This window comes from Piliocolobus tephrosceles, chromosome 16, assembly GCF_002776525.5.
Source record: "Piliocolobus tephrosceles isolate RC106 chromosome 16, ASM277652v3, whole genome shotgun sequence".
NCBI lineage: Eukaryota > Metazoa > Chordata > Mammalia > Primates > Cercopithecidae > Piliocolobus > Piliocolobus tephrosceles.
In genome coordinates this window covers 11,630,050-11,655,191 of record NC_045449.1, presented here as the reverse complement: position 1 = coordinate 11,655,191, position 25,142 = coordinate 11,630,050, and the positions used below count along the sequence as shown (strand labels likewise).

The following is a 25,142-nucleotide window of genomic DNA, read 5'->3' as shown; positions in this document are numbered from 1 at the left end:
TCTATCTATCTATCTATCTATCTATCTATCTATCTATCTATCTATCTATCTATCTATCTATATCAATCATCCATCTATCATTTATCTATCTGAAATCCATCTACCATCTATCCTCTCTCTCTCCATATGATCTGTTTTTGGCATTCTTCCACAATGCCCAGCACATGCTGAGCAATGGCAACACTCAATAAATCAATTGGATTGCGAGTGTTTTACCATAAAAAATAATTCTGAACAGCCAGAAAACAAAGGGAGAGGAAGTTTGCAGACAGCTTAGTGTGGCTGTTTGGTTACCTGGGATCTCTGGTGTCCAGGAAGGGAGCACCTTCCTTCTGGCATGTTTCACTGTGGCTATGCTTATTTATGATGTTCTACCCTGTATCTAGCTTCTACTCCATGGAAGCTTAGCCTACAGTTGAAAAAAAGCAAAAAAACAAACAAACAAACAAACAAACAAAAAAACAAAAAAAAACAAGGATAGACTCCCCTGTTCACCCTGTACTTTTAAAGGAACTGGTGGGGATAGGGTTCAGTGATTGGTTTTGATAGAATTGAGTAAAATGACCATCGTGACCCCTGCCCATGGAACCAACTTATCATTTCCTGCTTGCTATTCTAGGTGTGACTTTGAAGAAATCTGGCTGATATTCTTCAATCAATACAACACGTCTTCTACATTCAAATGAGTGTATCTTTCAGAATGTTCCCTTTGGGAGACTACTTACTTCAGCAGTGCTGCTGCCTTTGCTCAACTATAGAAAAATCTAGAAACATAAAATAATCCCTAAGGCTGAGGTCATTTCTATAAAGGGAGAAAAAACTCCACCTTTCTGTTCCAGCCTGACTTAAAGAGAAACATTATCTTAATGTGTTCATCAATAAAAGCAACTGTGCTAAAATTTAGGGGATGAAGACCATGTGGAAGACTAGTTTTTTGGGTCTAGATCCTTGCTTTGTTTACTTACCATGAAAAAACATGGTGCCACAGGATGCCGCAACTCTACACAACATAATTATGCTACAGAAATGATTAAATGATAGAGGATGAATCTCATTTACAGAGTGCTATATGTGGTAATGGCAAGCATTATTTCTAAAATTATAACTACATTAATTTTACAGTCAATATATCACATGACTTTTATATATAAATGTTTGATCTATTTAATGCAACTTTTTTTTTTCACTCCAGATTTATCTGCATGTCATCCTGTTGACAAAAGAGACTTACAGCAGTTTACAAAAACACATACAATATAATAAAAATAATGAGAGAGGGAGATAATCTGTTATTACATTTGTGTTTTAAAAAAAGAAGCTATGTAAGATTCGGTTGTGAGCAGAATATTATTTTCTAGCTAAAGAAGTGACCTCATGGGCCTTTTGTTTCTCTGGCTTTTCTTGGTGACTCAGAACCTGGAACACAGTGGTTCTTAAAAAATGGTAAGTGCCTGAATGAATATTAGTTTTGCGCTTATCTTCTGTGGGCCTCTGTGCTCTGAGTCGGGGTTGAATAGCCTGCTTTCAGAAATTACGCCTGCCCTTGCAAAATATTCTGCCCCTGTTGATATTTTGGGGAATGTCCACTTCTACAGAAGAGCACAAATACGTCAAGCTTTTATGTGAAGACAACTGCCTTCATATTGGCTACTTGTGAGCCTTTCTGTGTTTCTAGGTCAAATAGGGAAATTAGGACTTTGGATGTATGTTCAGTTTCTTCATTTTACAGATAATAAAAGGAAGAGCCAAAAAGATGAAGTCAGCCATCCATGGTCAGAGCTCATTGGTGGAATCAGAATACAAAGGGCTGTGCTTTCTTATCACATGAAAGCCTTATAGGGAGGCCAACAAACTCCAGGGTTCAAAGGTCCAACTTTACCATGAAGGAGCAAGCAGAGACTTCCTGATCTGGGCTCCAAGACCTGGGGAAGCTGCGTCAGGGTGGCATGGATGCGTCTCAGCCCTGGCTTGGCTGCCCTGAGTTCCTATTCCCCACCCACACACCCAGGAAGCTGGGTGGAACTGTACCTTGTAATCCATCTGCTCTGAGCAGTTGAACACATAGACCAGGATGCCCAGTGCACGGCCCAGGTCCTTGGTGGTCTCGGTCTTGCCTGTGCCTGCAGGTCCTGCGGGAGCCCCACTCATGGTCAGGTGCAGGGACTGGGTGAGGGTGATGTAGCACCTGCCAAACACGGGAGGGCATAGGTCATCATCCTTGGGGGCCCAGTGAGATAAGACTAAGGCCCAACGCCATGTGAGATCTGGCATAGCTTCTGAAAAGGAAAGCCAAGAGCCCTGCCCCTCTTGCCTGCTCCCCACAGCACTGTGGGGAGGACACTCTAGAGGGCAAGCTCATCACAGTGCTCCCTCCATACAGGGCATCAGAGGTTCCCTGTCAGGTTCTTCTTCTTCTGGGTCTGCTTGCTCCTCCAGCTCCATTTCTCACTGTTCCCCTCCTCTGAGACACAGACCTCTGCAGTCCAGTCACACAGAGCTCCGTTCATCTGCCAGACACACTAGGACTGAGCTTGTCCCTACTCCTCCCCCAACCCATCCCCCCACTCTTTGAGTCGACCTAGATGATGCTCCTCTTTAATCTTTGCCTGGCTAATGGCCACTAATTCCTCGGGACTCACATTTGGCTTCATCCACTTAAGTGTTCCTGGATCCCCTAACACCGGGGTGAGTGAGCAGAGGCTCCCTCAGTTGAGCTAGACTCTACTTGAACTTCCTGTGACATATATTTGTATATATCTTCGGTATATGTCTTCATAGGGTACATGGAGGCAGGGCAATATCTTATCCATTGCTTCATCTCCAGAACTTAGCACACTCTAGGCACACACAGGCCCTCAAAAACTATTTATAAACCATAAATGAATCTGTGAATGAATGGATCACATTCAATCCATTTAATCCTTTTGGGACTCTTTTTACCAGTAACAATAAAATAAACTCAGCTTTAAGCTTACTTCTGGTACTATTAAAAAGGGCTTATATTTCTTAAAAAGTAATAAAAAATACCATATGATTCAGCAACTCCCCTCTTAGGAATTTACACAGGATAAATAAGAATACATGTTTACACAAAGACTTGTGTGTAGCACAATATCTACCTGTTCACAGTCCTTGTTCACAGCAGCAGTGTTCATAACAGCAAAAAACTAGAAACAACCCAAATATCTATCAACAGTGAATGGATAAGCAAAATGTGGTAATTCATAGAGGGTAATACTCTTTAGCAATATAAAGGAATGAAGTATCGAACATGCTACAGAATGGACAAACCTCAAAAACATTACTGTGAGTGAAAGAAGCCAGATATGGGAGATTGTATGTTGTCAGGTGGGGTGCAGTGGCTCGTGCCTGTAATCCCAGCACTTTGGGAGGCCAAGGCAGATGGACAGCTTGAGCCCAGGAGTTTGAGATCAGGCTGGGCAACATAGCAAAACCCCATCTCAACAACAACAACAACAACAAAAAGACACACACACACACACAAAAAACAAAAAAACCAATTAGATGAGTGTGGTGGAGTGCGCCTGTAATTCCAGCTACTTAGTGGGCTGAGGTGGAATGATTGTTCGAGCCTGGGAGGAGGAGGTTTCAGTCAGCTGAGATCTGTCATTGCACTCCAGTCTGGGTGATACAGTGAAATCCTGTCTCAAAAAAGAGATTATATGTTGTCATTCCATTGATATGAAATGTCCAGAAAAGACAAATTAAGATAGCCAGTAGATCAGTGGCTGCCTGAGGTTTGGAGTGACAGAAGGAAATTATTGCAAATAGGGTGAAGGAAATGTTCTACAATTGGATGATGGTGATGGTTACATAACTCTATTTACTAAAAATCATCCAATTGTACATTGTACACCTGCAATGGGTGAACTTAAAGGCATGTAATTTATGCCTCAATACCTCAATAAAGCTGATAAAATTGTGCCACTGTTCTAACTTTTTAATATCTAGCAAATCAATACATAGACTCTCACCTTACAGGCGTGGCTATGTGAGAGGGTGTCCAAAATTAATTCTGTTTCTGAATCTGATGCTGTGAGATGACCAGAGACTCTGAGACTCTGAAGACGCCACCTTTATGTCAGATGGTGGCTGGGTTTCTACTGTCTTGGCTAAACCTTGGACCGAAATTTTTTTTTTTTTTTTTTTTTTTCCTTTTCCTTTTAAAAAATAGAGACAGGATCTCACTATGTTGCTCAGGCTAATCTCAAACTCCTGGGCTCAAGTGATCCACCCCTCTCAGCCTCCCAAAGTGCTGAGATTATAGGTGTGAGTCATTGTGCTCAGCCCCTAGATGGTTTTGAAAGCCTTTAAGTTCCCTTTTTCTCCTTTAATTAAGTGCAAAATTCCCTTATCTGTTTCAGCCTTTGAAAGGCTGAATGTTGCCCTTCAGACCTGCCACAAGGCACGATGAGGTGAGTCAGGGTTAGGGTGAAAAGTTGGGTCTGGTCTTGTCCTTCTTGGCCATTGTTACCATTTGGTAACACTTCTCTTTCTCTTCTCTCTCAAGCATTCCCCGATAGATATTCACGGAGCCCTATGCGCGGCCTCACCTGCACCTGCCCTCCGGTGCGCTTGAGTTTCTGGCTCCAGGTGGATCCCATGCCTACTACCTCTCCCAGCCTCGGGCTTCCTCTACAACTGCTTAGGGCCTGCCACAGCCCCCTACCTCCCAGGAGGACAAGCTGCCTGAACTAGCAGAGTCTTCAACCCCCGACAACTCACTCCTCACCTTCCTTCCCTCTCATTGCCTTTCTGTCCCACAGCTGTCCCCTCTGCCGGCTGAGGGCACATCACAGGCCTCTTTACTCTAGAGCTGCAGGGCTCTCAGAGAGTTTGGGAGTCCAGAAACACCAGGTTTCACAAAAATATAAGTTGCATAGAAAAAGTTAAGAATTCCTGAAAATAAATACATAGGACGGGGTCCATTTCTTTTTGAGCATCTACTGAGCTTTTGGGGGAAATGTCAAAATATCATTATCTTCCCCTCATAAGAACAGAACTCCAGAAATGGAAGGGATTTCCAATATCCTATTTTATATATGGGGAGACTGGGGTTCAGGGAGGGACAGTGGGCTGTCTAGTGAGTCTGAAGGCAGGGTCATTGGGGCTTTCACTCAGGCCATGAGAAAAAACACATAAAAAAGAAAGACAGAACTGGGCATGGTGGCTCATGCCTGTAATCCCAGCACTTTTGGGGCCGAGGCAGGTGGATCACCTGAGGTCAGCAGTTCAAGACCAGACTGGCCAACACGGTGAAATCCTGTCTCTACTAAAATTACAAAATTAGCTGGGCGTGGTGGCATGCACCTGTAACCCCAGGTACTCAGGAGGCTGAGGCCGGAGAATTGCTTAAACCTGGGAGGCAGAGGTTACAGTGAGCTGAGATGGTGCCACTGCACTCCAACCTGGATGACAAGGTGAGACTCCATCTAAAAGAAAAACAAAAGAGAAAAGAAAGAAAGAGGCAGTATTTCTGTTTGTCACAGGGAGGCTGCCATGACACCTGGGCCACTGAGCCAGCAAGTCCTTTGGGACATATCCCTGCTCTAGGATTCTCTCTGAGGTCCTGTTAGAGTGCTCATCTCTTTAAACACCCAAGCCAGCTCCTTCGATGCGCTCCTGCTTGCGAATGTGGGCCAGCAGACCATGCTAGAGCTGTTTTCAGGCACGGACTCTGGAGTGAGACAGAATGAGTTCAAACCTTGCCTCACTATGAAGCGTCCGTGAGACTCAGCCAAGTTATTTAAACCTCTTTGCACCTTAAAAACAAAAGCATCCTTAAGATCTATGACATCGCCTTTTCTTTGTACAAGGAAACTTAGATAAATTTGCTGCTTCAAAAGCAGTGGCAATTGTGACAAAGGCAGAAAATCCTTAAGGAAGAGAGATCCTGGCCAACGAGTCCCAACATGGATATGGTTTGATTTAGTTTGGTTCCAGTGGGAACACGGGAATGTTAATATTGGAAGGGATTTTAAAGGTGAGGCTGTTGGACTCTTTCACCATGCTAGGTGCTCCCCCTTTAAATCCTTCAAATATGATCATATAACCTTTTCTTTCAGTGAGAGGCACAGTTTATTATTCTAGAAGTCAGCCCATTCCACAGTGGGCTGGTTCTAATTGTTTGAAAGGTCTTCTTAACATCGAACTAAAATTAATCTTGTTTTCTTTGGGCAAAGAACTTCTACAGGTTTTCTTCTTATCTGCCTCATCAGGGTCTTCTGAGGATACGATGAGACAAGATATTTGGAAGTGCCTTGAAAAGTAGGAAACCCATCAACTTTGAAGGTATTATTTTGGAGGCAATAAATTCTGTTTTTGATACAGATATTCAACTGGAAGATAAAGAAAATATCAAAGCTGCTATATCTTGATTTCAGCTATGAATAGCCTGTGCTTATCACAGAAAAGTGGTCCAGATAATCTTAGAGTAGAGTAGGTGGAGTCATACTTGGCTTGTATTAATTTTCTATTGCTGTGTAACAAATTACCACGTACTCAGTGCCTTAAAACAACATCCCCTTGTTATCTCACAGTTCTGTGGGCCAGACGTCCAGGTGGGTTCTCTGCCGAGGTCTCACAAGGCCAGACTCAAGGTGTTTGCTGGGCTGGACTATTATGTGGTGGCTTTGGGGAAGAGTCTGCTTCCAAGCTCATTCAGGTTCTTGGCAGAATTCACTTCTGAGGTCCCTGTTGGCCAGGGGATCTCTCCGCTCCTAGGGGCTGTTCTACCACCTTGCACACGGCCCCTGTCACCTTCAAAACCAGCTATGGCATGTCAAATTCTTCTCATGCCTCAAATCTGACTTCCCCTTCTGCTGACTGAGGAGCCAGGAGAAAGCTCTGTTTTTAAGGGCTCGTATAATTATATTAAGTCTACCAAAATAATTTCCCTTTGCCATATAACAAAACACAACCATGGGAATAATATCATCACAGTCACAGTTTTTACTCACACTCAAAAAGGAAGGGATTATAGAAGGGTGAGCGTCATTATAGATCATTTGTAGAATTCTGTCTACCACATGGTTCAATAACCATAACTGAGGAATGACCATGAATGCAACAGCATCTATCTTCAGGGAGGCCCCGAGGCATACTCAGCTCACTGACGTTTAATGTCTTTACTCATAACTTGAATTAAGAAATAATTACTAGATAGACGATAGAACAAATTTCTAAATAATGTTAATGATGAAAAATGATGGGACAGACCCAACAAAATCCAATTTAAGAGGGACAAATGTAAAGTAATCTTCCAACCACTTGGATGCATGCAGACTGGGGGAGATGTGGATGGATGAAAATCCACGAGAAAAAGACCCAGAGCTTTCGATAGGTTTCAAGCCTCAACGTGAGAAATTGCATTAATAGAAATTTCCTTTGCACTAACCAAAACAAATCTGTTCCTTTTACAACACTTTAATATTTAAACTCTGAAAATTTTTTGTTCTTGGCATAAATGCCCCCAATTCTAGGATCTATTCCGTATACCAACTGATTATGAGATTCTTCATCATCCAGTGCTCATCTTTTTCTTTGCTTAAGCTAATTGGTAAATGTCTTTCTCAAAATGTGACAGAACTGAGAGCAATGCTACCCATATCATCTCTCTAGCAAAAATTATAGCATGCCTAGTAACTAAACTTGAGTAGTTATAATTACGCTTCTCATTATTTGTCTGTCTCAGATATGATTAGAAATTCTAGGAGTGATTTAGAAAACCCAAGAAAATCAAGAGTAAAACTTTTAGAATCTGTAATACAGGGTAGTAAATGAGTAGAGTGGAAGATAAATATATTGTAAATCATTTTTTTTTTCCTGTACACAAGTGAAAAGAAAGTTAAAGATAAAATGAAGTTAGGCAAAGATTTCTGTTTTTTTTTTTTTGAGACAGAGTCTCGCTCTGTCGTCCAGGCTGGAGTGCAGTGGCCGGATCTCAGCTCACTGCAAGCTCCGCCTCCTGGATTTATGCCATTCTCCTGCCTCAGCCTCCCAAGTAGCTGGGACTACAGGCACCTGCCACCTTGCCCGGCTAGTTTTTTGTATTTTTTAGTAGAGACGGGGTTTCACCGTGTTAGCCAGGATGGTCTCGATCTCCTGACCTTGTGATCCGCCCGTCTCAGCCTTCCACAGTGCTAGGATTACAGGCTTGAGCCACCGCGCCTGGCCTGCAAAGCTTTCTTAAATAAAACACCAAGTGCATGGTCCATAAAATAAAAATTCGTAAGTTGAACCTCATCAAAATTAAAAACTTTTGCATTTCAAAAGACACCATTAAGCTGGCGAGGTTGAGGAGAAAAGGGAACACTTATACACTCTTGGTGGGAGTGTAAATTAGCTCATCATTGTGGAAAGCAGTATGGCGATTCCTCAAAGAGCTAAAAGCAGGACTACCATTTGACCCAGCCATCCCATTACTGGGTATATACCCAGAGGAACATAAATCATTCTACCATAAAGACACATGCATACGTATGTTCATTGCTGCACTACTCACAATAGCAAAGACATGGAATCAACCTAAATGCCCATTAATGACAGATATGATAAAGAAAATATGGTACATATACACCACAGAATATTATGCAGCCATAAAAAAGAAAGAGATCATGTCTTTTGCAGGAACATGGATGGAGCTAGAGTCTATTATCCTTAGCAAACTAATGCAGGAACAGAAAACCAAATACCACATGTTCGCACTTATAAGTGGGAGCTAAATGATAAGAACTTATGAACACAAAGAAGGAAACAACAGATACTAGGGTCTACTTGGTGGGGAGGGTGAGGGAGGAAGAGGAGCAGAAAAGATAACTATTGGGCACCGGGCTTAATACCTGGGTGTTGAAATAATCTGTACCACAAACCCCCATGACATGAGTTTACTGATGTAACAAATCTTCACATGTACCCCAAAACCTAAAATAAAAGTTTTTTTAAAAAAACCTATTTTTTTTCTTGAAGCTTTTTAACAACAACAACAAAAAAAGATGAGCAACAGACTGGGATAAAGTATCTGCAAACACATATGCAATATATCCAGAATATACAAAGAATTCTCAAACTCAATAAGAAGAAGACAGACCGACCACACAATAGGCAAAAGATATGGGCAGTTATTACACCCAAGAAGATGCATGAATGGCTAATAAGCATGTGAAAAGTTCCTCAACATCATTAATAATTAGAAACATACAAATTAAAATCCAAATGTCATATTACTTAACAGTCACCAGAATGGCTATAAAGAAACAAAACGGACAATAACAAATATTGTCAAGGATGTGGAGAAATGGGAATCCTCATATGTTGTTGGGGTAAATGTAAAATGGTGCAGCCACTTTAGAAAACAGCTTATCAGTTTCTCAAAAAGTTAAACATAAAAGTACCATAAGAATTTTCCTCCTAGTATTCACCTAAGAGCAATGAAAACATGCCCACACAAAGACTTGTACACAAACGTTCAGAGCGGTATTATAAATAACAGCCTCAACTGAAAATCATCTAAGTATCCATCAGCTGAATGGATAAATGCCTGTGGTATATCTATAAAATGGAATATTATTCAGGAATTCAAAAATAACCAACTACAGACACATGCTCTGTGTTGAGTTGAACAATGAGAACACACGGACACAGGGAGGGGAACATCACATACTGGGGCCTGTCGGAGGGTGGGGAGCTAGCGGAGGGATAGCATTAGGAGAAATACCTAATGTTGATGACGGACTGATGGGTGCAGCAAACCACCAGGGCATGTGTATACCTATGTAACAGACCTGCAAGCTCTGCACATGTACCCTGAAACTTAAAGTATAATAATAAAAAAAAATTATGTGGAGTGAAAAAAGTCTGGCATAAGCAACTATCTATTGTAAGATTCTGTTTATATGAAATGCCCAGAATAAGCAATGTTAAAGAGACAGAAAGTAGATAAGTGGCTTCTAGCGCTAGGGATGGTTTCCTGGTGGATGATAATTAACTATAAATGATCAAGAGGGATTTTATTGTGATGGGACTGACATGTTCTAAAGCTGACTTACAGTAATGGTTGCACTGAACAAAGTCACTAAAAATCATTGAATTGTACACTTAAGATGAATAATTTTTTGATATGCAAAATATACCTTAATAAAGTTGTTTTTTATTTTTTCATTTTTCTATAAGTTATTGCGGTACATGTGGTATTTGGTTCATGAGTAAGTTCTTTCATAGTTATTTGTGAGATCCTGGGGCACCCATCACCCGAGCAGTATACACTGCACCATAGATGTTGTCTTTTATCCCTCGTCCCCCTCCCACCCTTCCCCCAAAGTCCATTGTATCATTCTTATGCCTTTGTGTCCTCATAGCTGAGTTCCCACATATCAGTGAGAACATGCGATGTTTGGTTTTCCATTCCTGAGTTACTTCACTTAGAATAATAGTCTCCAGTCTCATCCAGGTCATTGCAAATGCAGTTGATTCATTCCTTTTTATGGCCGAGTAGTATTCCATCATATGTATATACTACAGTTTCTTTATCCACTCATTGATTGATGGGCATTTGGGTTGGTTCCACGATTTTTCAATTGTGAATTGTGCTGCTATAAACATACATGTGCAAGTATCTTTTTCGAATAATGACTTCTACTCCTCTGGGTAGATACCCAGTAGTAGGACTGCTGGATCGCATGGTAGTTCTACTTTTAGTTCTTTAAGGAATCTCCACACTGTTTTGCACAGCAGCCATACAAGTTTACATTCCCACCAGCAGTGTTCCCTGTTCACTGCATCCATCTGTAGCCAACATCTATTGGTTTTTGATTTTTTGATTATGGCCATTCTTGCAGGAGTAAGGTGGTATTGCATTGTGGATAGGAGATTTTGTTTTTATTATATATATTTTAAAGGAACAAGGAAATAAAGTTGTTTTAAATATAATAATAATAAAACAAAATCTTCTATAGCAACAACAACTTTAAAAAGACCCAGAGATCACATTAAGAAATAACCAAAATATAAAGACAAACTTCCAAAAAACATGATTGCACATATGAATAAACAGAAATATACCACACGTTATAAAGATGGCTGTTTCTTCCCAAATGAAGTTGAAAGTATTAAGGCACACCAATCAAAAACCCCAGTGGTTTATATTTTGGAATTTGTCATTTGAAAGAAGAAACAAAAGTGCTAAAAAAAAAAAAAAAAAGAAAGTGGAAATGAAGGTAGATGATGCAGAGCTTTACCCTACAAATATTACAACTCAGGATAAAGCAAACATCTTTGAATACTGTGGCACAGAGAGGGACTGATAGACTGATGGAACAGAATACATAGTTTTGAGGTAGGTTGATGAGCTTAGAACTTCAAATATGGTAGAGCAAACATCATAAATCATTAAGAAGAACTGGTTACTCACCAAAAAACATTAAGCCCACTAGTCACTTCGAAAACAAAAGAAACAACATTATATACTCCCCACTGTCATTCCTGTGGGATTTCTTTGCCCAGAATATCGCCCTTTGGAGAGCCATCTCTCCTCCACAGCTTGTATTCTGATAGGCTGTCAATCATACCTTTCCTATCCTTGGGGCTGGGGGACAAGGCTCAGGATGGGCAAAATACTCAATCTCATTGGCTGCAGTGACTGGCTCAGAGACGGGCACAAGACCCAAATAGGACCAATCGGAGACCTCCCTCAAGGAATTTGCTATACATGCTGGGCAAGAGAGGGTCTCTCTTACTCCTGCGTCAGAAGTTACAAAGGCACAGGCATAGAGACCATCTTTCCAGTCTATGCAAGAAAGAAGTCAACATTCAGAAGACATAAAGTCATAACATATGAGAGAGTTTAAACCCCGATATCTCCTAGTTTAGATCCCAGAGCTGGTTACACTGCAGCAAGCTGGACTCATTTTCCAGATGTATGAGATACGTCTTTTTTCGGCCACTTCTATCACTGGTAACTGAAAATGTTTTCACAAAAATGTTTTGACTCACTTTACTCAGTAATCAAAAGATTTCCTAAATAATTAAAACAGGTTAAAGGAAAAATTAAAATAAGCTAGACTAGAATGAAATATAGGGGAATATTAAATTGATCTTGAAACAAATATGGATTTTCTAACCATAAGAGTGATAAAAGAATATCCCAGAGAAAAGTGGGCAATGACAGTAATAAATAATTAACAGGAGAAGAAAATCTAATAGCTAATAAACACATAAAAGTGTTCAACCTATGAGTAATTAATGACATCCAAATCCAAACTCGATACAATTTTGAATAAAAAAAGTAATTAAAAAAAGTAACAGTAACACTTAATGCTGGTCAGGGTGTTGTGCAATTAATACTTTAATAAACTATTAGTGAGAGTAGGAATAACTTTTTTTCATGAACGATTTGAAAGTGTGTGTCATCTAATTATTCTGCTTCTTGGAACCTATCATAAGGAAATAAGAGATTTTTGCTTAAAATTTTACATATAAGTGAGTTCATACAGCTTTATTTTTAATAGTGAAAGCTTAGATGTAACCTAAATAACCCATAATATGGTTATGTTACATAAATTATGGGATACTTATAAATAGACTATAATTCAGCCATTAAAGTGTTTTAGAAAAATATTTTGAGAATATGCATAGTATAATGTTAAATAAAACAATCTATGATGTTTAATATATAGCATATGATGTCAGTTTCATTTTTAAACATTCTACGTGTAGAATGAAACAAACTACATATTAACAATGGCTATTTCTGGGTGACTTTTATTTTCTTTTGTACAGAATACTAAGCTTTCCAAATTTTCTCCAGTAAAACCATCAGAGAAAAACTTAAAGAGAAAGTGTACGACTTTTGCTGGCTGTGTCCTTGCCCAGAAAATCACCTTGAAAGACTTTTGCATCAATTATATTTCACCTACTTGCAGGAAGGAGTTCCTGAGAAATTAAGGGGTACTCAACATTGATAAGCAGTTGATTAAAACAGTACTTAACACAGCACAGGGCAGAAAAGGGCATTTTTGTGTGAAGGTGAAGGAAGGGGAGCAAAGCAGGAGGAGATCATCCAAAGGTTGAGAAACGACTTATGAGAATTGCTTTTGTTCAGCCTGAAAAAACATTTCCATTTAGTTCTTCAACTTAGTGTGGTGCCGACGTCCTGTGACAAGGGCTGAACCATTGCACCTATTTATATATTCAAGTCCCATCCAGGCAGTGAGAAATTCCAAAGAAACAGGCATAATCATTTGGATGTACTGTAAAACGGGTGTGCTTTTAATGAATGTGCAAAGGTTGTATGGATCAATTGTCCATTTGATTAATTCTTCTGGCAGGAGAGAATTAAATGTACTTAGGCTACACACCAGTAAAAGCTGAATGCTTTTTAAAACGTGATTTTCTATGTTGAGGCCAATTTTTTTCTGTGCAAAAAACATTTCTTGAGATAATAATGGAAGTCAATGAGAAAATGGAATTTGCCATATACATATTCAACTACATACTACTTTGTCAGAAAAGCAACGAATGCACAAACAAGGTGAAGGTCTGTATAGTATTCACCCTTATTTTAGCTAACCTTCCTTTCAAGTTCTTATTTGCATCGTTTCACAGTAGAGGCCATAAATCCCTATTTCAGAAACAATGCATTGTCGAAACTTTACCCTTTCCCTCTATAAGGTATACAGCACTAGTGTACTAGAGACCTCTAAATCCAAAAGTGGTAATTATCTTCAATTCCTGGGCAAGAGCGAAAGCCCAGGGAAAAGAAAAATCTTGTACTTTTTATCACTTGGAATGATAATGTCTGATGTGTCAGTGGAAAGGATGGAAATATTCTGAAGGCCTGGCACATATCTAGAGGCTCAGGAATCATTTCATTGCATTCACTCAAGGAGTATTTCTTGAATGCCCTTTGTGTGCTAGACACAGTGCTAGCTCCTGGGAGTACAGAAAAATTGAAGGTCAATATTATCTTGGAACCTATAGTCTATAGCGGGGGATAGATTTATCAAATTGCCCAAATACATAATGCCTTCATTATTCTGTACCAAGTGGTGTAAACTCCCAAACTATTAGCTCATATTCCAAGACAGGAGGAAAAATTCATTGCAGTAGGGAAGACGGCTGTACAGGACCTCCTTCCTGCTAATGACTGAGAATGGCCCTGAAGACAGATACCAGAGGGGTCCAGTCTGAATGAAAAGGTGGGAACCACTTTTCCTTCAACCCAGACACGATGAGCTCCTCCAACTAATCGGCCCAAGTAACACCTGTAAGACTCCACTCCCCGACCCCCAACCCCAGTTGCTGCTTCCTTTACCATCTAGTACCGAGAGATAGACATCTCCCTCTGGAAAGATGCTATTTGCATTTGTCTTAAGCTGAGGTAGGGAGGAAGATGGATTCCCAGCTAAGAGCAAAACACAGAGTAGCTGTTTCTTCTTCTTTGGGAGCCAAGACACAGACAGAGTCCTGGACAGACCTTGCCCCTAAGTCAACTTCCCTTGCTTGATTCTGTCTATTCTTGTGATCCTCAATATTTAAATGTCATTCGTTCATTTGACGATTGTTAATTCAACACCTACTAGGGGCTGGGGACATAACAGCAAACACGATAGACAAAGGTTCTTCATTGCTAGAGGTTTACTTTCGAAAGGGGAATGCCAACAACAAGGAGGCAAGCCAGGTCATTTCAGAATGGGGGAAACGTCAAGATCAACAGAGGCTCTGTCAGGGTTACCTGCGCTTGCGCGCGCTCTCTCTCTCTTTATATACACACATATATATATCTTTCTCTCTCTCTCTCTCTCTTTATACACACACACACACACACACATATATATATATCTCCTTATATACACATATATATATCTTTCTCTCTCTCTCTCTTTAGATACACACACCTCTCTCTCTCTCTCTACATATATATATACACACACACACATATATATCTTTGTGTGTGTGTGTGTGTGTGTGTGTGTGTGTGTGTGTGTGTGTGGTGGGAGACGTTGCCTTTTTGAAACAGTGGTCAGGGAAGGCCTCTGAGAACAGAGAGCAGAACAAAAGCATGAGAAGCTACCAGTGGAACAGACAGCCTTGGGAATTCCAGGCAAAGGGAAGCATGTGTGTGCGGGTGCTGAGGTGGAATGAAGTCCAGGTGATCAAGGAACAGAAAGGAGGCCATGTAGTTGGAGTGTAGGGAGTGAGCCATCAGGACGGCTGATGGGAACTACCAAGTCCCATGCAGAGCTCACATTTTAGTCCATGCACAGTCGGGACCCACTGGAGACAGTGATGTGCCCTCTAGGGGGCACCACAGAAAAGAGAGCTACAGAGTAAGAGGGAAGCAGTTTGAATGGGACTCTCCTCTCCCCTTCCAGACTGGGGAGAAAAATGAATTAAAGAAATGAAAAACAGAGGAGCAGAGGAATCATCTTGACCACGATGCTTCAGCTATGAGGTGCTGAGCTATGAATCACATTGGGATTTTCAAGTACTTGCTTTGGATTTTCCATGTCCCATTCATTCCATGAACCCGGTGACGGCAATTTAACTGAATTGGAAATACTTATCAAATACTTGGAAATATATCTGAGGATTTGAATAAAATACAAGTGATATCACTGAGAAGAGGAAAAGAGAGAAGTTAAAAAATGGCAGATTCTATTTGGCCATTTTAACTGTAACTCACAATTTCTGACAATCTCTTCATTACCTACAAGTCATTCATCTCAGTGAACCAGTTATTCAGACACACAACGCCTTTTGAAGAAAAGGAGATTTAATGTTCAATGGAATGAAAAGGAAAGGGTATGAACTCCCAGCGGAATTTACAGAAATCTCAGCGGAATTAAAATATCATTTCTCCCACGCACCATGACTTACTGTTCTGCCCTCACTCTCCTTTACCTGTGTTGTGCTGTCAGATGAGTGTTCATAAAGTACAGATTTCACACTCTGATGAAATTTCTCAATAGTTTATCACTACTTACTAGATAAAGAATATATTCTTCATGCTCTATATTCTGACTCCTTTATGGCTGACTACCTCCCCCAAAGTCTGAACTCCCTCTTCCAGGAACATATCTTGAGTTTTCCCAGGTTCATGACTTTGCCCACAATATGCCATTTTCCAGCAATGTTTATCAGTAGCTCCTTAACTTTGGGGGATGCATAGCATTTTAATAATTAATGAATGCTGTATATCCTCTTAATAGAAAAAGTGACTCGTGAACAGATTTTTATACAATTTCATGGACACCCCAACAGTAATCTCATAACCTATTGAAATCCTACTGGAATTCAATACATCCTTCAAGCTCCAGGTCAAATACCATCTCTTCCGTGAAGCCTTTCCAGTTCTTTTCCTCCTACTGTAAGTGGAGCCCTCTGTGCTCAAAGGGCTTTCTGCTGAGTCACCTGCTTGGAAATTTGTTGCATATGGCCTTGTACCTTATTTTATACTATGGCCTTGTACTTTTCCCCTTGGTGATATTTAAATTTTTATCTACATATGTCTTATTTTCCTCATTAGAACTGTAGTTTAAGGGCAGAAAATGTTTTAGTCATCTTAGTATTCCCAGTGACTTGTTCGGTGTCTGGCGTGAATTCATTCATGTGTGAATTAATATAAGTGATGGAAATGATGTCTTTCTAAAAAAAAAAATGCGAGCTCCTGAATGGTTGGAACTACCTTGCTTATTTCTTTGCATTCCCAGAGTAAGAGGTACTGAATAAATGTGCCAGTTAATTGATCAACTGATTGACAAGAAAATAATAATAGGGATCGATTACTGAGCACTTATAAACTAACCTCCTTAGGAGTATTACTATCTTTTTATGTGCTTGTTTTAATGAACCATATTTATTTTTATAAATATGCCTGGAAAGCCAAATACATTATTCACTTAAGAGTTCTTAATTAAATTGCACTATGACATTGTCAAGAGAATAGTTTTAGAAAGTTATTATAATCTTTGTGCAGTTTAACCTTCTAAGGTATATTTCTTAACTTCAATGAATATAGAGAGAAATACCTCTTTGTGTTTTGTAAATGGAGGTGAGGGGTTTACCAGTATGCTTTTTAAATTGATACATATTTTACATATTTATGGGGTATATGTGATATTTTGTTACATGCATAGCATGTAATGATCAAGTCAGGGTATTTGAGTTATCCATCATCTTGAGTATTTATCATTTTTATGTATTGGGAATAACTGAAGTTCTCTCTTCTAGCTACTTTCAAATATACAATACACTGTTGCTAGCTATGGTTATGCTATTCTGCTGTTGGATGACAGAACTTATACTTTGATCTAATTGTATATTTGTATCTGTTAACCTACCTCTCTTCATCTCCCTCCTACTATCCCTCCCAACATTACTGTCTTTAATCCTTACAATAATCATGGAAGTTGTGAGTTACTACTTCCATTTCACAGATGAGGAAACCAAAACTTAGGTCAACTTTTTTCATAAACAAACAGCTGATATGTTAGGGCCGGTGTTAGAACTTGGGTGTGTATGACCGCTTAGTAATTCCTCAAAAAGTCATGACTTATTGATTTGCTCTGGGATTTGTTCCAAGAAAGGCCCTGCCCTACATCCTTTCAGTTTCACTTTCAACCAGCTGTGTTGAGTCAGGCCCTTTCCCTGTAGCTCTATGGACAAATAGCAAGTGACTGGGACTTTGACCCTAGATGTCCACTGGCTGGCCTGAACCAGACAGCAGTAAGGCTGTCAGTGGTTGACACCAGTGCTCACCTGTCAGTCAAAGGTGTGATCACCAGACGAGGTGTGTTTCCCAGGTACTCATAGGAATACAGAAACTGGGCATCACAGATGTTGGCAAAGCAGTGTTGGACCTCGTCATCCCAACGATGGCGCAGCTGAGACAGCCATAGGAAAGCCTGGGCATTGTCTACCTAAAGAGAGAATGGTAGAGTAGGTGGGTAAATCATAGGAAGCAGGTGATCCCTTCGCCACAGGACACATAGAGGTCTGATGCCTTGGCTGTTGACTGCTGCTAAAGTGTGCAGCATGCTATGGCCACCACAGTATAGAAAGCACAAGCTGCTCTGATTACAGGGTTCTATCCCAGCTCTTTGGGAGACCAAGGGAGGTGGATCACCTGAGGTCATGAGACCAGCCTGACCAACATGGAGAAACCCCGTCTCCACTAAAAATACAAAGTTAGCTGGGTGTGGTGGCACAAGCCTGTAATCCTGGCTACTTGGGAGACTGAGGCAGGAGAATCACTTGAACCCAAGAGGCAGAGGTTGCGGTGAGCTGAGATTGAGTCATTGCACTCCAGCCTGGGCAACAAGAGTGACCATCTCAAAGAAAAAAAAAAAAAAAAAAAAAGTACAAGCAGCCACTGTGATTCTCTCCCAGCTGTCTGGTCAGTGCTGTACAGACCCTGGGGCCCCCATATTTTGGTCGTATGCCAGCTGTTCTCAGTGTAGCTGGACACAAAAGTGGGCACCCCTGGGTGTTTGGGACCCACCTTCTGAGCAATCATCTTGGCTACCACATCCCGGGCATGCACATCGATGGTGCAGATGGTCATAATCTTCTGCCGGTCTCCCTTGGAGAGCTGGCCAATCAGCATGGCGATGAGGGTTTTGAGCTGAGCCACTTGCTTCTTGTAATAGTCCTTCATGGCACTCTCATAGCCTTCCTCCAGCCTGGCAAATGCCATGCCCACTTCTGTTGTCCACCAGATCTGAGTACAGGTCAGGGCCACCTATGGCAGCAAGAGTTGCCTAGTAAAGCTGTTACCATGGCTGTTTCCAACCAACCCACTCATTACACAGCAAGAGCTCAGGATGTAATTGTGTGGGTGACATGAGCCCTATCCCTCCCTTTTCCACCAGCACTGACTAAGTGAACCATATGCTCTAAACCCTTGAAGGTGTGAAGTTGTTACAGCACAGGTGGGGAAAGCACTTTCCGCTCTTGAAAAATGTGTCATTTGGTTGAGAATAACCCAAGATTGACTCTGATCAAAGCCGGTGGCTTCTAGAAATTGTGACATGGATGATACAGTCTTTTACTTCCCAGAGTAGCAACTTTCCCAAGCTTGGGAAGGCAACAATATGTTCCCCAGGCATCCCAATGTCACACACTCTTTGCTCTGCTCCTCTGTGGTCTGACAATCGAATTTAGTGAGCTGATCATCTATGGCACACGTTTGCTCTTCTATCATACTTTCACTACATTTTAAAGATATTTTAAAACGTCAAAGTGCCTATTTTTAAATGCCAAGATGAAAGATACTGAAATTCAATGTGGTTGATACGATTTGCATTTTTGGAGACTAAAAATAAATAAATAGAAAAAGCAATTGAAATACATATTTCTTCCATTTGCTGGAAAGCTTTGTATAGAAATGCATAACTTCAATTATTCACGGTGGTGAATTTAGATCCATTGCTCATCTGCAGTATCATTTGGTTTGGGGGACACCACGCTAGATGACATTTACTGCAATGGGGGAGGCGACACATTCTCTTGTCTCAAAATTCTGATACAGGTAAACAAGGAAGCCTGATGGGAACCATTCCCTTTGTGCAATGGAGAATCTTGTTGTAGTAAACAGCACCATTTCTGTTCGTCCATTTTTTCCCTTTGAGTTTATGTCCCATTAGATTTTGTTAAAGAAGCTCCTCCTCATTGGGCAGCCTTACTGGGACAAATTGAGAGGATGATCTAACTCTACTGTTAATAAACACCTCTTCTTCTCTGCAGTGCGGACTCCTTTCTCCTTTCTTCATAGCCAAGTTTCTCCCTGCTATCCACATTCACTGTGAATACTTTGTTTTTTATCTTTTTTTTTTTTGAGACGGAGTCTCACTCTGTTGCCCAGGCTAGAGTGCAGTGGCCGGATCTCGGCTCACTGCAAGCTCCGCCTCCCAGGTTCACGCCATTCTCCTGTCTCAGCCTCACGAGTAGCTGGGACTACAGGCGCCCACCACCACATTCGGCTAATTTTTTGTATTTTTTAGTAGAGATGGGGTTTCACCATGTTAGCCAGGATGGTCTCGATCTCCCGACCTCGTGATCCACCTGCCTCAGCCTCCCAAAGTGCTGGGATTACAGACGTAAGCCACCGTGCTTGGCCACTGTGAATACTTTCTACCTTTTCCCACTCCTCAGCCCCTGCAGTGTGGCCCCTTCCCTACCACTCCCCTGAAATGGCCTCACCAAGTTTATCCATGAACCTTCTTCATCCTCTTTATTTTGCTTGATCTCTTAGAAGTGTTTGACATTTCTGACCTCTTACCCGCTACCAACATTTTCTTGCTTGGTTTCCATGATTACTGTTTCCCGGTTTTCCTTCTGTTCCCAAAAGACCATTTCTCATTCTGCTTTACTGTTTCCTCCTTCCTCCTCCTCTGGCTCTGAATGATGCTCAAGAATTTGTTCTGCCCTCTTTTCTCATTCTACATACTTTCCAAGGGCAATATTATCTATTCTATGACTTTGATGACTACTAAACGTCTGTAACCCCCAAACAGAGCAACACTACTACTATACCATTAACTGAGGGAAGGAGGAGTGGCATACTGTAGCCAGAGTTACTTTAAACATTTCTTGTTAGGTCTGGCTTCTCTCTTATTACGCTCCTGAGAAACCTGTAAAGAATTCAGATCTATCTCAGAATCAAGTCAGACTCTCTCACATGGTCTATAGGAACTGGCTTCCAGAATCCACCTGCAGCCTTTGCTTCTCCTCCACTTACTCTGGCTCAGACACAGCATGCTCACCCTGGCTTCTGAGCCAGGGCTCTTCCTCCTACTTGGTTGCTCTTTGCTCCCATTTTTAGCTTGCTAACTCCTGCTTCACATCTCAGCTTTCAGATCATATGCTTAGGGCATGTCCCCAGACCTCATGAACTAGCTGTATGCTCCCAGAGTACCTTGAGCTCCCGCTATTAAAACACCAGTCATCGCCGGGCGCGGAGGCTCACGTCTACAATCTCAGCACTTTGGGAGGCCGAGGCCAGTGGATTACTTGAGGATGCGAGTTCGAGACCAGCCTGGCCAGCATGGTGAAACCCCATCTCTACCAAAAACACACAAAAAATTAGCCAGGCATGGTATTGCATGCCTGTAGTCCCAGCTACCTGGGAGGCTGAGGCAGGAGAGTGCTTGAACTTGGGAGATGGAGGTTGCAGTGAGCTGACATCACGCCACTGCACTCCAGCCTGTGCGACAGAGAAAGACTCCATCTAAAACAAACAAACAAACCACTAGTCATATGTGTCAGTAATTCAGTTCCACATGAGCCTGTAAACTCCAGCAAGACAGGTTTCATTGTCTTGTTCCCTGCTGGTGTGTCCTGTGCTTAGCACAGAGCTTGGCACACAGAAAGTAGGCTGGCTCAAAGAGTTGAACTGTTGACATTTTCTCCCTTCTATAGCCAATGAAGGCAAAAAGAGATCACCCTTGATTTCCCAAGGTCAGGGTTGACTTAGGCCATGGTTGTCAATCCCCCTGCTCCCACCTGCTGAGCCCTCACAGTGGTCTGGGATTCAAGCCCCCTTGGCTGTGAAGCACGCAGCCAGCCTGACGTCTACCAGGAGCTGAAGGCTGGAGGAGTCTGTGGAGGAAGACAGTCCTGTGGAGGATGGGGGTCCCATTAGGAGAATACCTGAGCTGGGTAGTCAAAGAGCCACTGCTCCCTTGGCTTTTCTTCATAGGCAGTTACACCTTCTGTCATCTCATGCCTCACAGTGGCCTTCATGTGACTGAGGACATGGTTCAGCCATATTTCCACCTGAAAGAACAACTTGGGTTAGAAACTGGGTGCCTAAGAAGTTTTGAGGCTGGGCGTGGTGGCTCACGCCTGTAATCCCAGCACTTTGGGAAGCCGAGGTGGGCAGATCATGAGGTCAGGAGATTGAGACCAGCCTGGCTAACATGGTGAAACCCCGTCTCTACTAAAAACACAAAAAATTAGCTGGGTGTGGTGGCAGGTGCCTGTAGTCCCAGCTATTCGGAAGGCTGAGGCAGGAGAATGGCGTGAACCCAGGAGGCAGAGCTTGCAGTGAGCCGAGATCACGCCACTGTACTCCAGCCTGGGCAACAGTGCAAGACTCTATCCCCCCCAGAAAAAAAAAAAAAAGTTTCGATTAGTCCTACATATTTTCTTCCACTCAGTCTGAGGGAGTGAAGGAAAGGGAGTCCAGACATTGTATACAGTCCCAAGTGGCTGCCAGAAGGTACAGAGGGATGTGCTGTTTACGTAATCCAGGATGGTGATAAGTGAGACCCAGACTTAATTAATAGCAGGCTGATGTGTGCATTTGGAATATGCAGGACAGACTAGCAGGTTAAGGGGGTGGAGGCTGTCACCCAGTGCTCATACAAGGAAATAGAAATCTGGGTTGAGCTGGGTGTAAATAAGTCAGTGGCTTCTTATGACCTTGTCCCCCCTGAGTATGAAGTACAAACCAGGATTATATTCCCCAACTAAATGCTTTCTGGGTCTACAGAAAGAACACATTGTGAATGAAACCCCAGGGCCACCCTCATATAACTGAGAAGCGATTATTTTCTGGCACTAGAATTGCTTTCTTAGCTATAGGTGATAAGGGTGGAACTCTGTAAAAATATCCTTACTCCAGGTGTTATTTGGCACTAGAGGAGAATCCCCAGGGGCAATGCTTTACTGGATTATTTCAGAAGCTTATACTTTAGCGGTGGTGCTAATGGATGGGAAGGAGGCTTGAGGGGAAAATGGTCCCATGGCTTGTGTCCCTTGCATTGGACACGGAGATTTGGAGGAAGCAGTTCCCGGAGCAGGGCGGTAGTTGGTTCTCCAAGGGGAAGACTGTGGGAGGAAGTGACACTGAGGCACATTTGTGCAGAGAGGGGACATCTCAGGAAAGCAGTTGGTGTCAAGAAAGGACATTTTTCTCCCAGGGAGGGTGTCAGTGTCCCAGATTCCCCCGCAGGATGCTCTAGGGGTTGCCATGTTGATGTCTCCTGGTGCCGCTAATCATTTTAAAATCCTTTTCTCATTGATTTGGGTAGTTGTTTATGTGCATTTTGTTTCCCTCTGCACAGGTCTTTGGTTAAGGAAAAGATATGAATGTTGACATGTGTCCTTCCCCGAAAGAGGAAAGTAGGGCACCAGCTGCTGCTCCAATGTCAGTTCAAGTCAAAGAAGCTGGCTCTTGGAGGGCACCGACAGCAGCTCTGGACCAAGGCCAGAAAGGCCTTCCTAGAGTTGATGCTGATCATGTTTGAATGAAGGCATTTGAGAGAGAAAAGCAGAAGGAGGGAAAAGGGCTATCGTGTTACCTGCCCGCTGCAGTCACAGGGCTCACTGAAAGCCACATACTCTTCTTCTTTGCTGTACATGCCAAGGCTTGTCTTGGTTGGTTTCCCACTGGCATCTAGCTGGAATCGCATCTTGGCCATGTTGTCAAAGAGTTTGGAAAGGTGACGTTGAACCTATGAAGGGAAACCAGGCCAAAGGATCATAGAACGTGTTCAGGAAGTCGCTTATTACAATTGTTTAGAGGCCTGCCATGTGACAATCATTGTGAAAGACAGAGTGGTGGATACCAAGCATTTAGAAGGAAGTTTGTGGGAACAATGCTGATGTGAGGACAGGAATAAAATGAATCCGTAGAAGTGGCCAAAGAAAGACTGAACGAAACTAGTAAGAGTGGTGCACTAGCTACAAACCAACTAAGCCACAATGGTTTGACTAAATTCTGCTTGGTCTACTATAGATAGGACTAGATTGGAGAAAAATACGATGGGGAAGTTGTAAACTTTCTTCCTAAGAAAACACTACCATGGTACAGGAAATGAGCAGAGGACCATCTGGTAGAAAAATGCTAACACACACCGATTCTGGAGAGTCAACAGTGGCGGTGACAGTGGCCTGTGGAAGAAACCACCCTATTCTTTTTTTTTTTTGAGATGGAGTCTTGCTCTGTCACCCAGGCTGGAGTACAGTGGCGCAATCTTGGCTCACTGAAACCTCCACCTTCCAAGTTCAAGCGATTCTCCTGCCTCAGCCTCCTGAGTAGCTGAGATTACAGGCGAGTGCCACCACGCCCAGCTAATTGTTGTAGTTTTAGTAGAGACGAGGTTTCACCATGTTAGTCAGGCTGGTCTCAAACTCCTGATCTACCCACCTTGGCCTCCCAAAGTATTGGGATTATGAATCCGTAGAAGTGGCCAAAGGAAGACTAAATGAAACTAGTGAGAGTGGTGCACCATGCCCAACCATAGCCACCCCATTCTTGAAACCTCTTCAGTTCAACAAACACACTTCAGAAGGTTTCCAAGCAGGGCAGGCATGCTCATGGCAAGCATAAAGTCTGGCTGTGCCGGGCTACTCCCAGGCATGGTATCTCAGGTGTAGAGGTCCTCTACAGTGATTGCCTGGGGCAGTAGTGCTAGGAGGGATGCTGGACAGAGCTATGTTGTGGTCCTGAGGTAAAGAAAATGGCAGACTGAAGGAAAAAGAATAAACAGAACCAGCCCCCGGTAGAGCTTCTTGAATAATTACAAAAGGCCCTCCAGTTGCTGGTATCCTGACTTTTAATGCTAAATTTAGAACAACCAGCTCTCCAGCTTATGAGATGAGAGGACAAATCTAAGAGTATTTAGGTAAACTGTGAAGGTACCCATGGAGACACCACCCACACTGATTTGGGACAAATACCAAGATAGACCTTTCTTTGTTGAAAAAAAAAATAGCAAATTAAAAACAACAATATAGGACCTATGAAAATATCCCAAAATTTAAAAGGAGAAAACAGGACTCAAGAGGGCAAATAAGAGTATATATATAAAAAATATACAATGTATACATGTTATTTTATATATAATATATAATTAGTATGTATAATATATTAATATATATTAATAATATAGATATATTATATAATATATTGCTATATTAATAATATAATATATTAATATATCAATATATTATTAATATATAATTATATATTATATATCTAAATTTTATATAGGTATATATACTATATGTGTTATAAAGTAACATAAAATTTTTATATGTATAAAATTATATATATGAATTATATATAAAATTTTTTATATATAATTTTTATATAATTTATATATAAAATTTTTGTGTAT

At 41.6% G+C, this 25,142-nt stretch overlaps 1 protein-coding gene across 1 annotated transcript in view; it reads right to left on the bottom strand.

Moving 5' to 3' along the window:
* The window catches only part of DNAH9 (dynein axonemal heavy chain 9), a 376,206-nt gene that overhangs the window by 251,255 nt on the left and 99,809 nt on the right, over positions 1–25,142 (bottom strand). The window contains exons 23-27 of the mRNA XM_026456281.1: positions 23,322–23,474; positions 21,667–21,792; positions 18,518–18,757; positions 17,776–17,936; positions 2,029–2,185 (exon numbers count right to left, since the gene is read on the bottom strand). Coding sequence (XP_026312066.1) covers positions 2,029–2,185; positions 17,776–17,936; positions 18,518–18,757; positions 21,667–21,792; positions 23,322–23,474 — 837 coding nt within the window. The remainder of the gene's footprint in view (positions 1–2,028; positions 2,186–17,775; positions 17,937–18,517; positions 18,758–21,666; positions 21,793–23,321; positions 23,475–25,142) is intronic.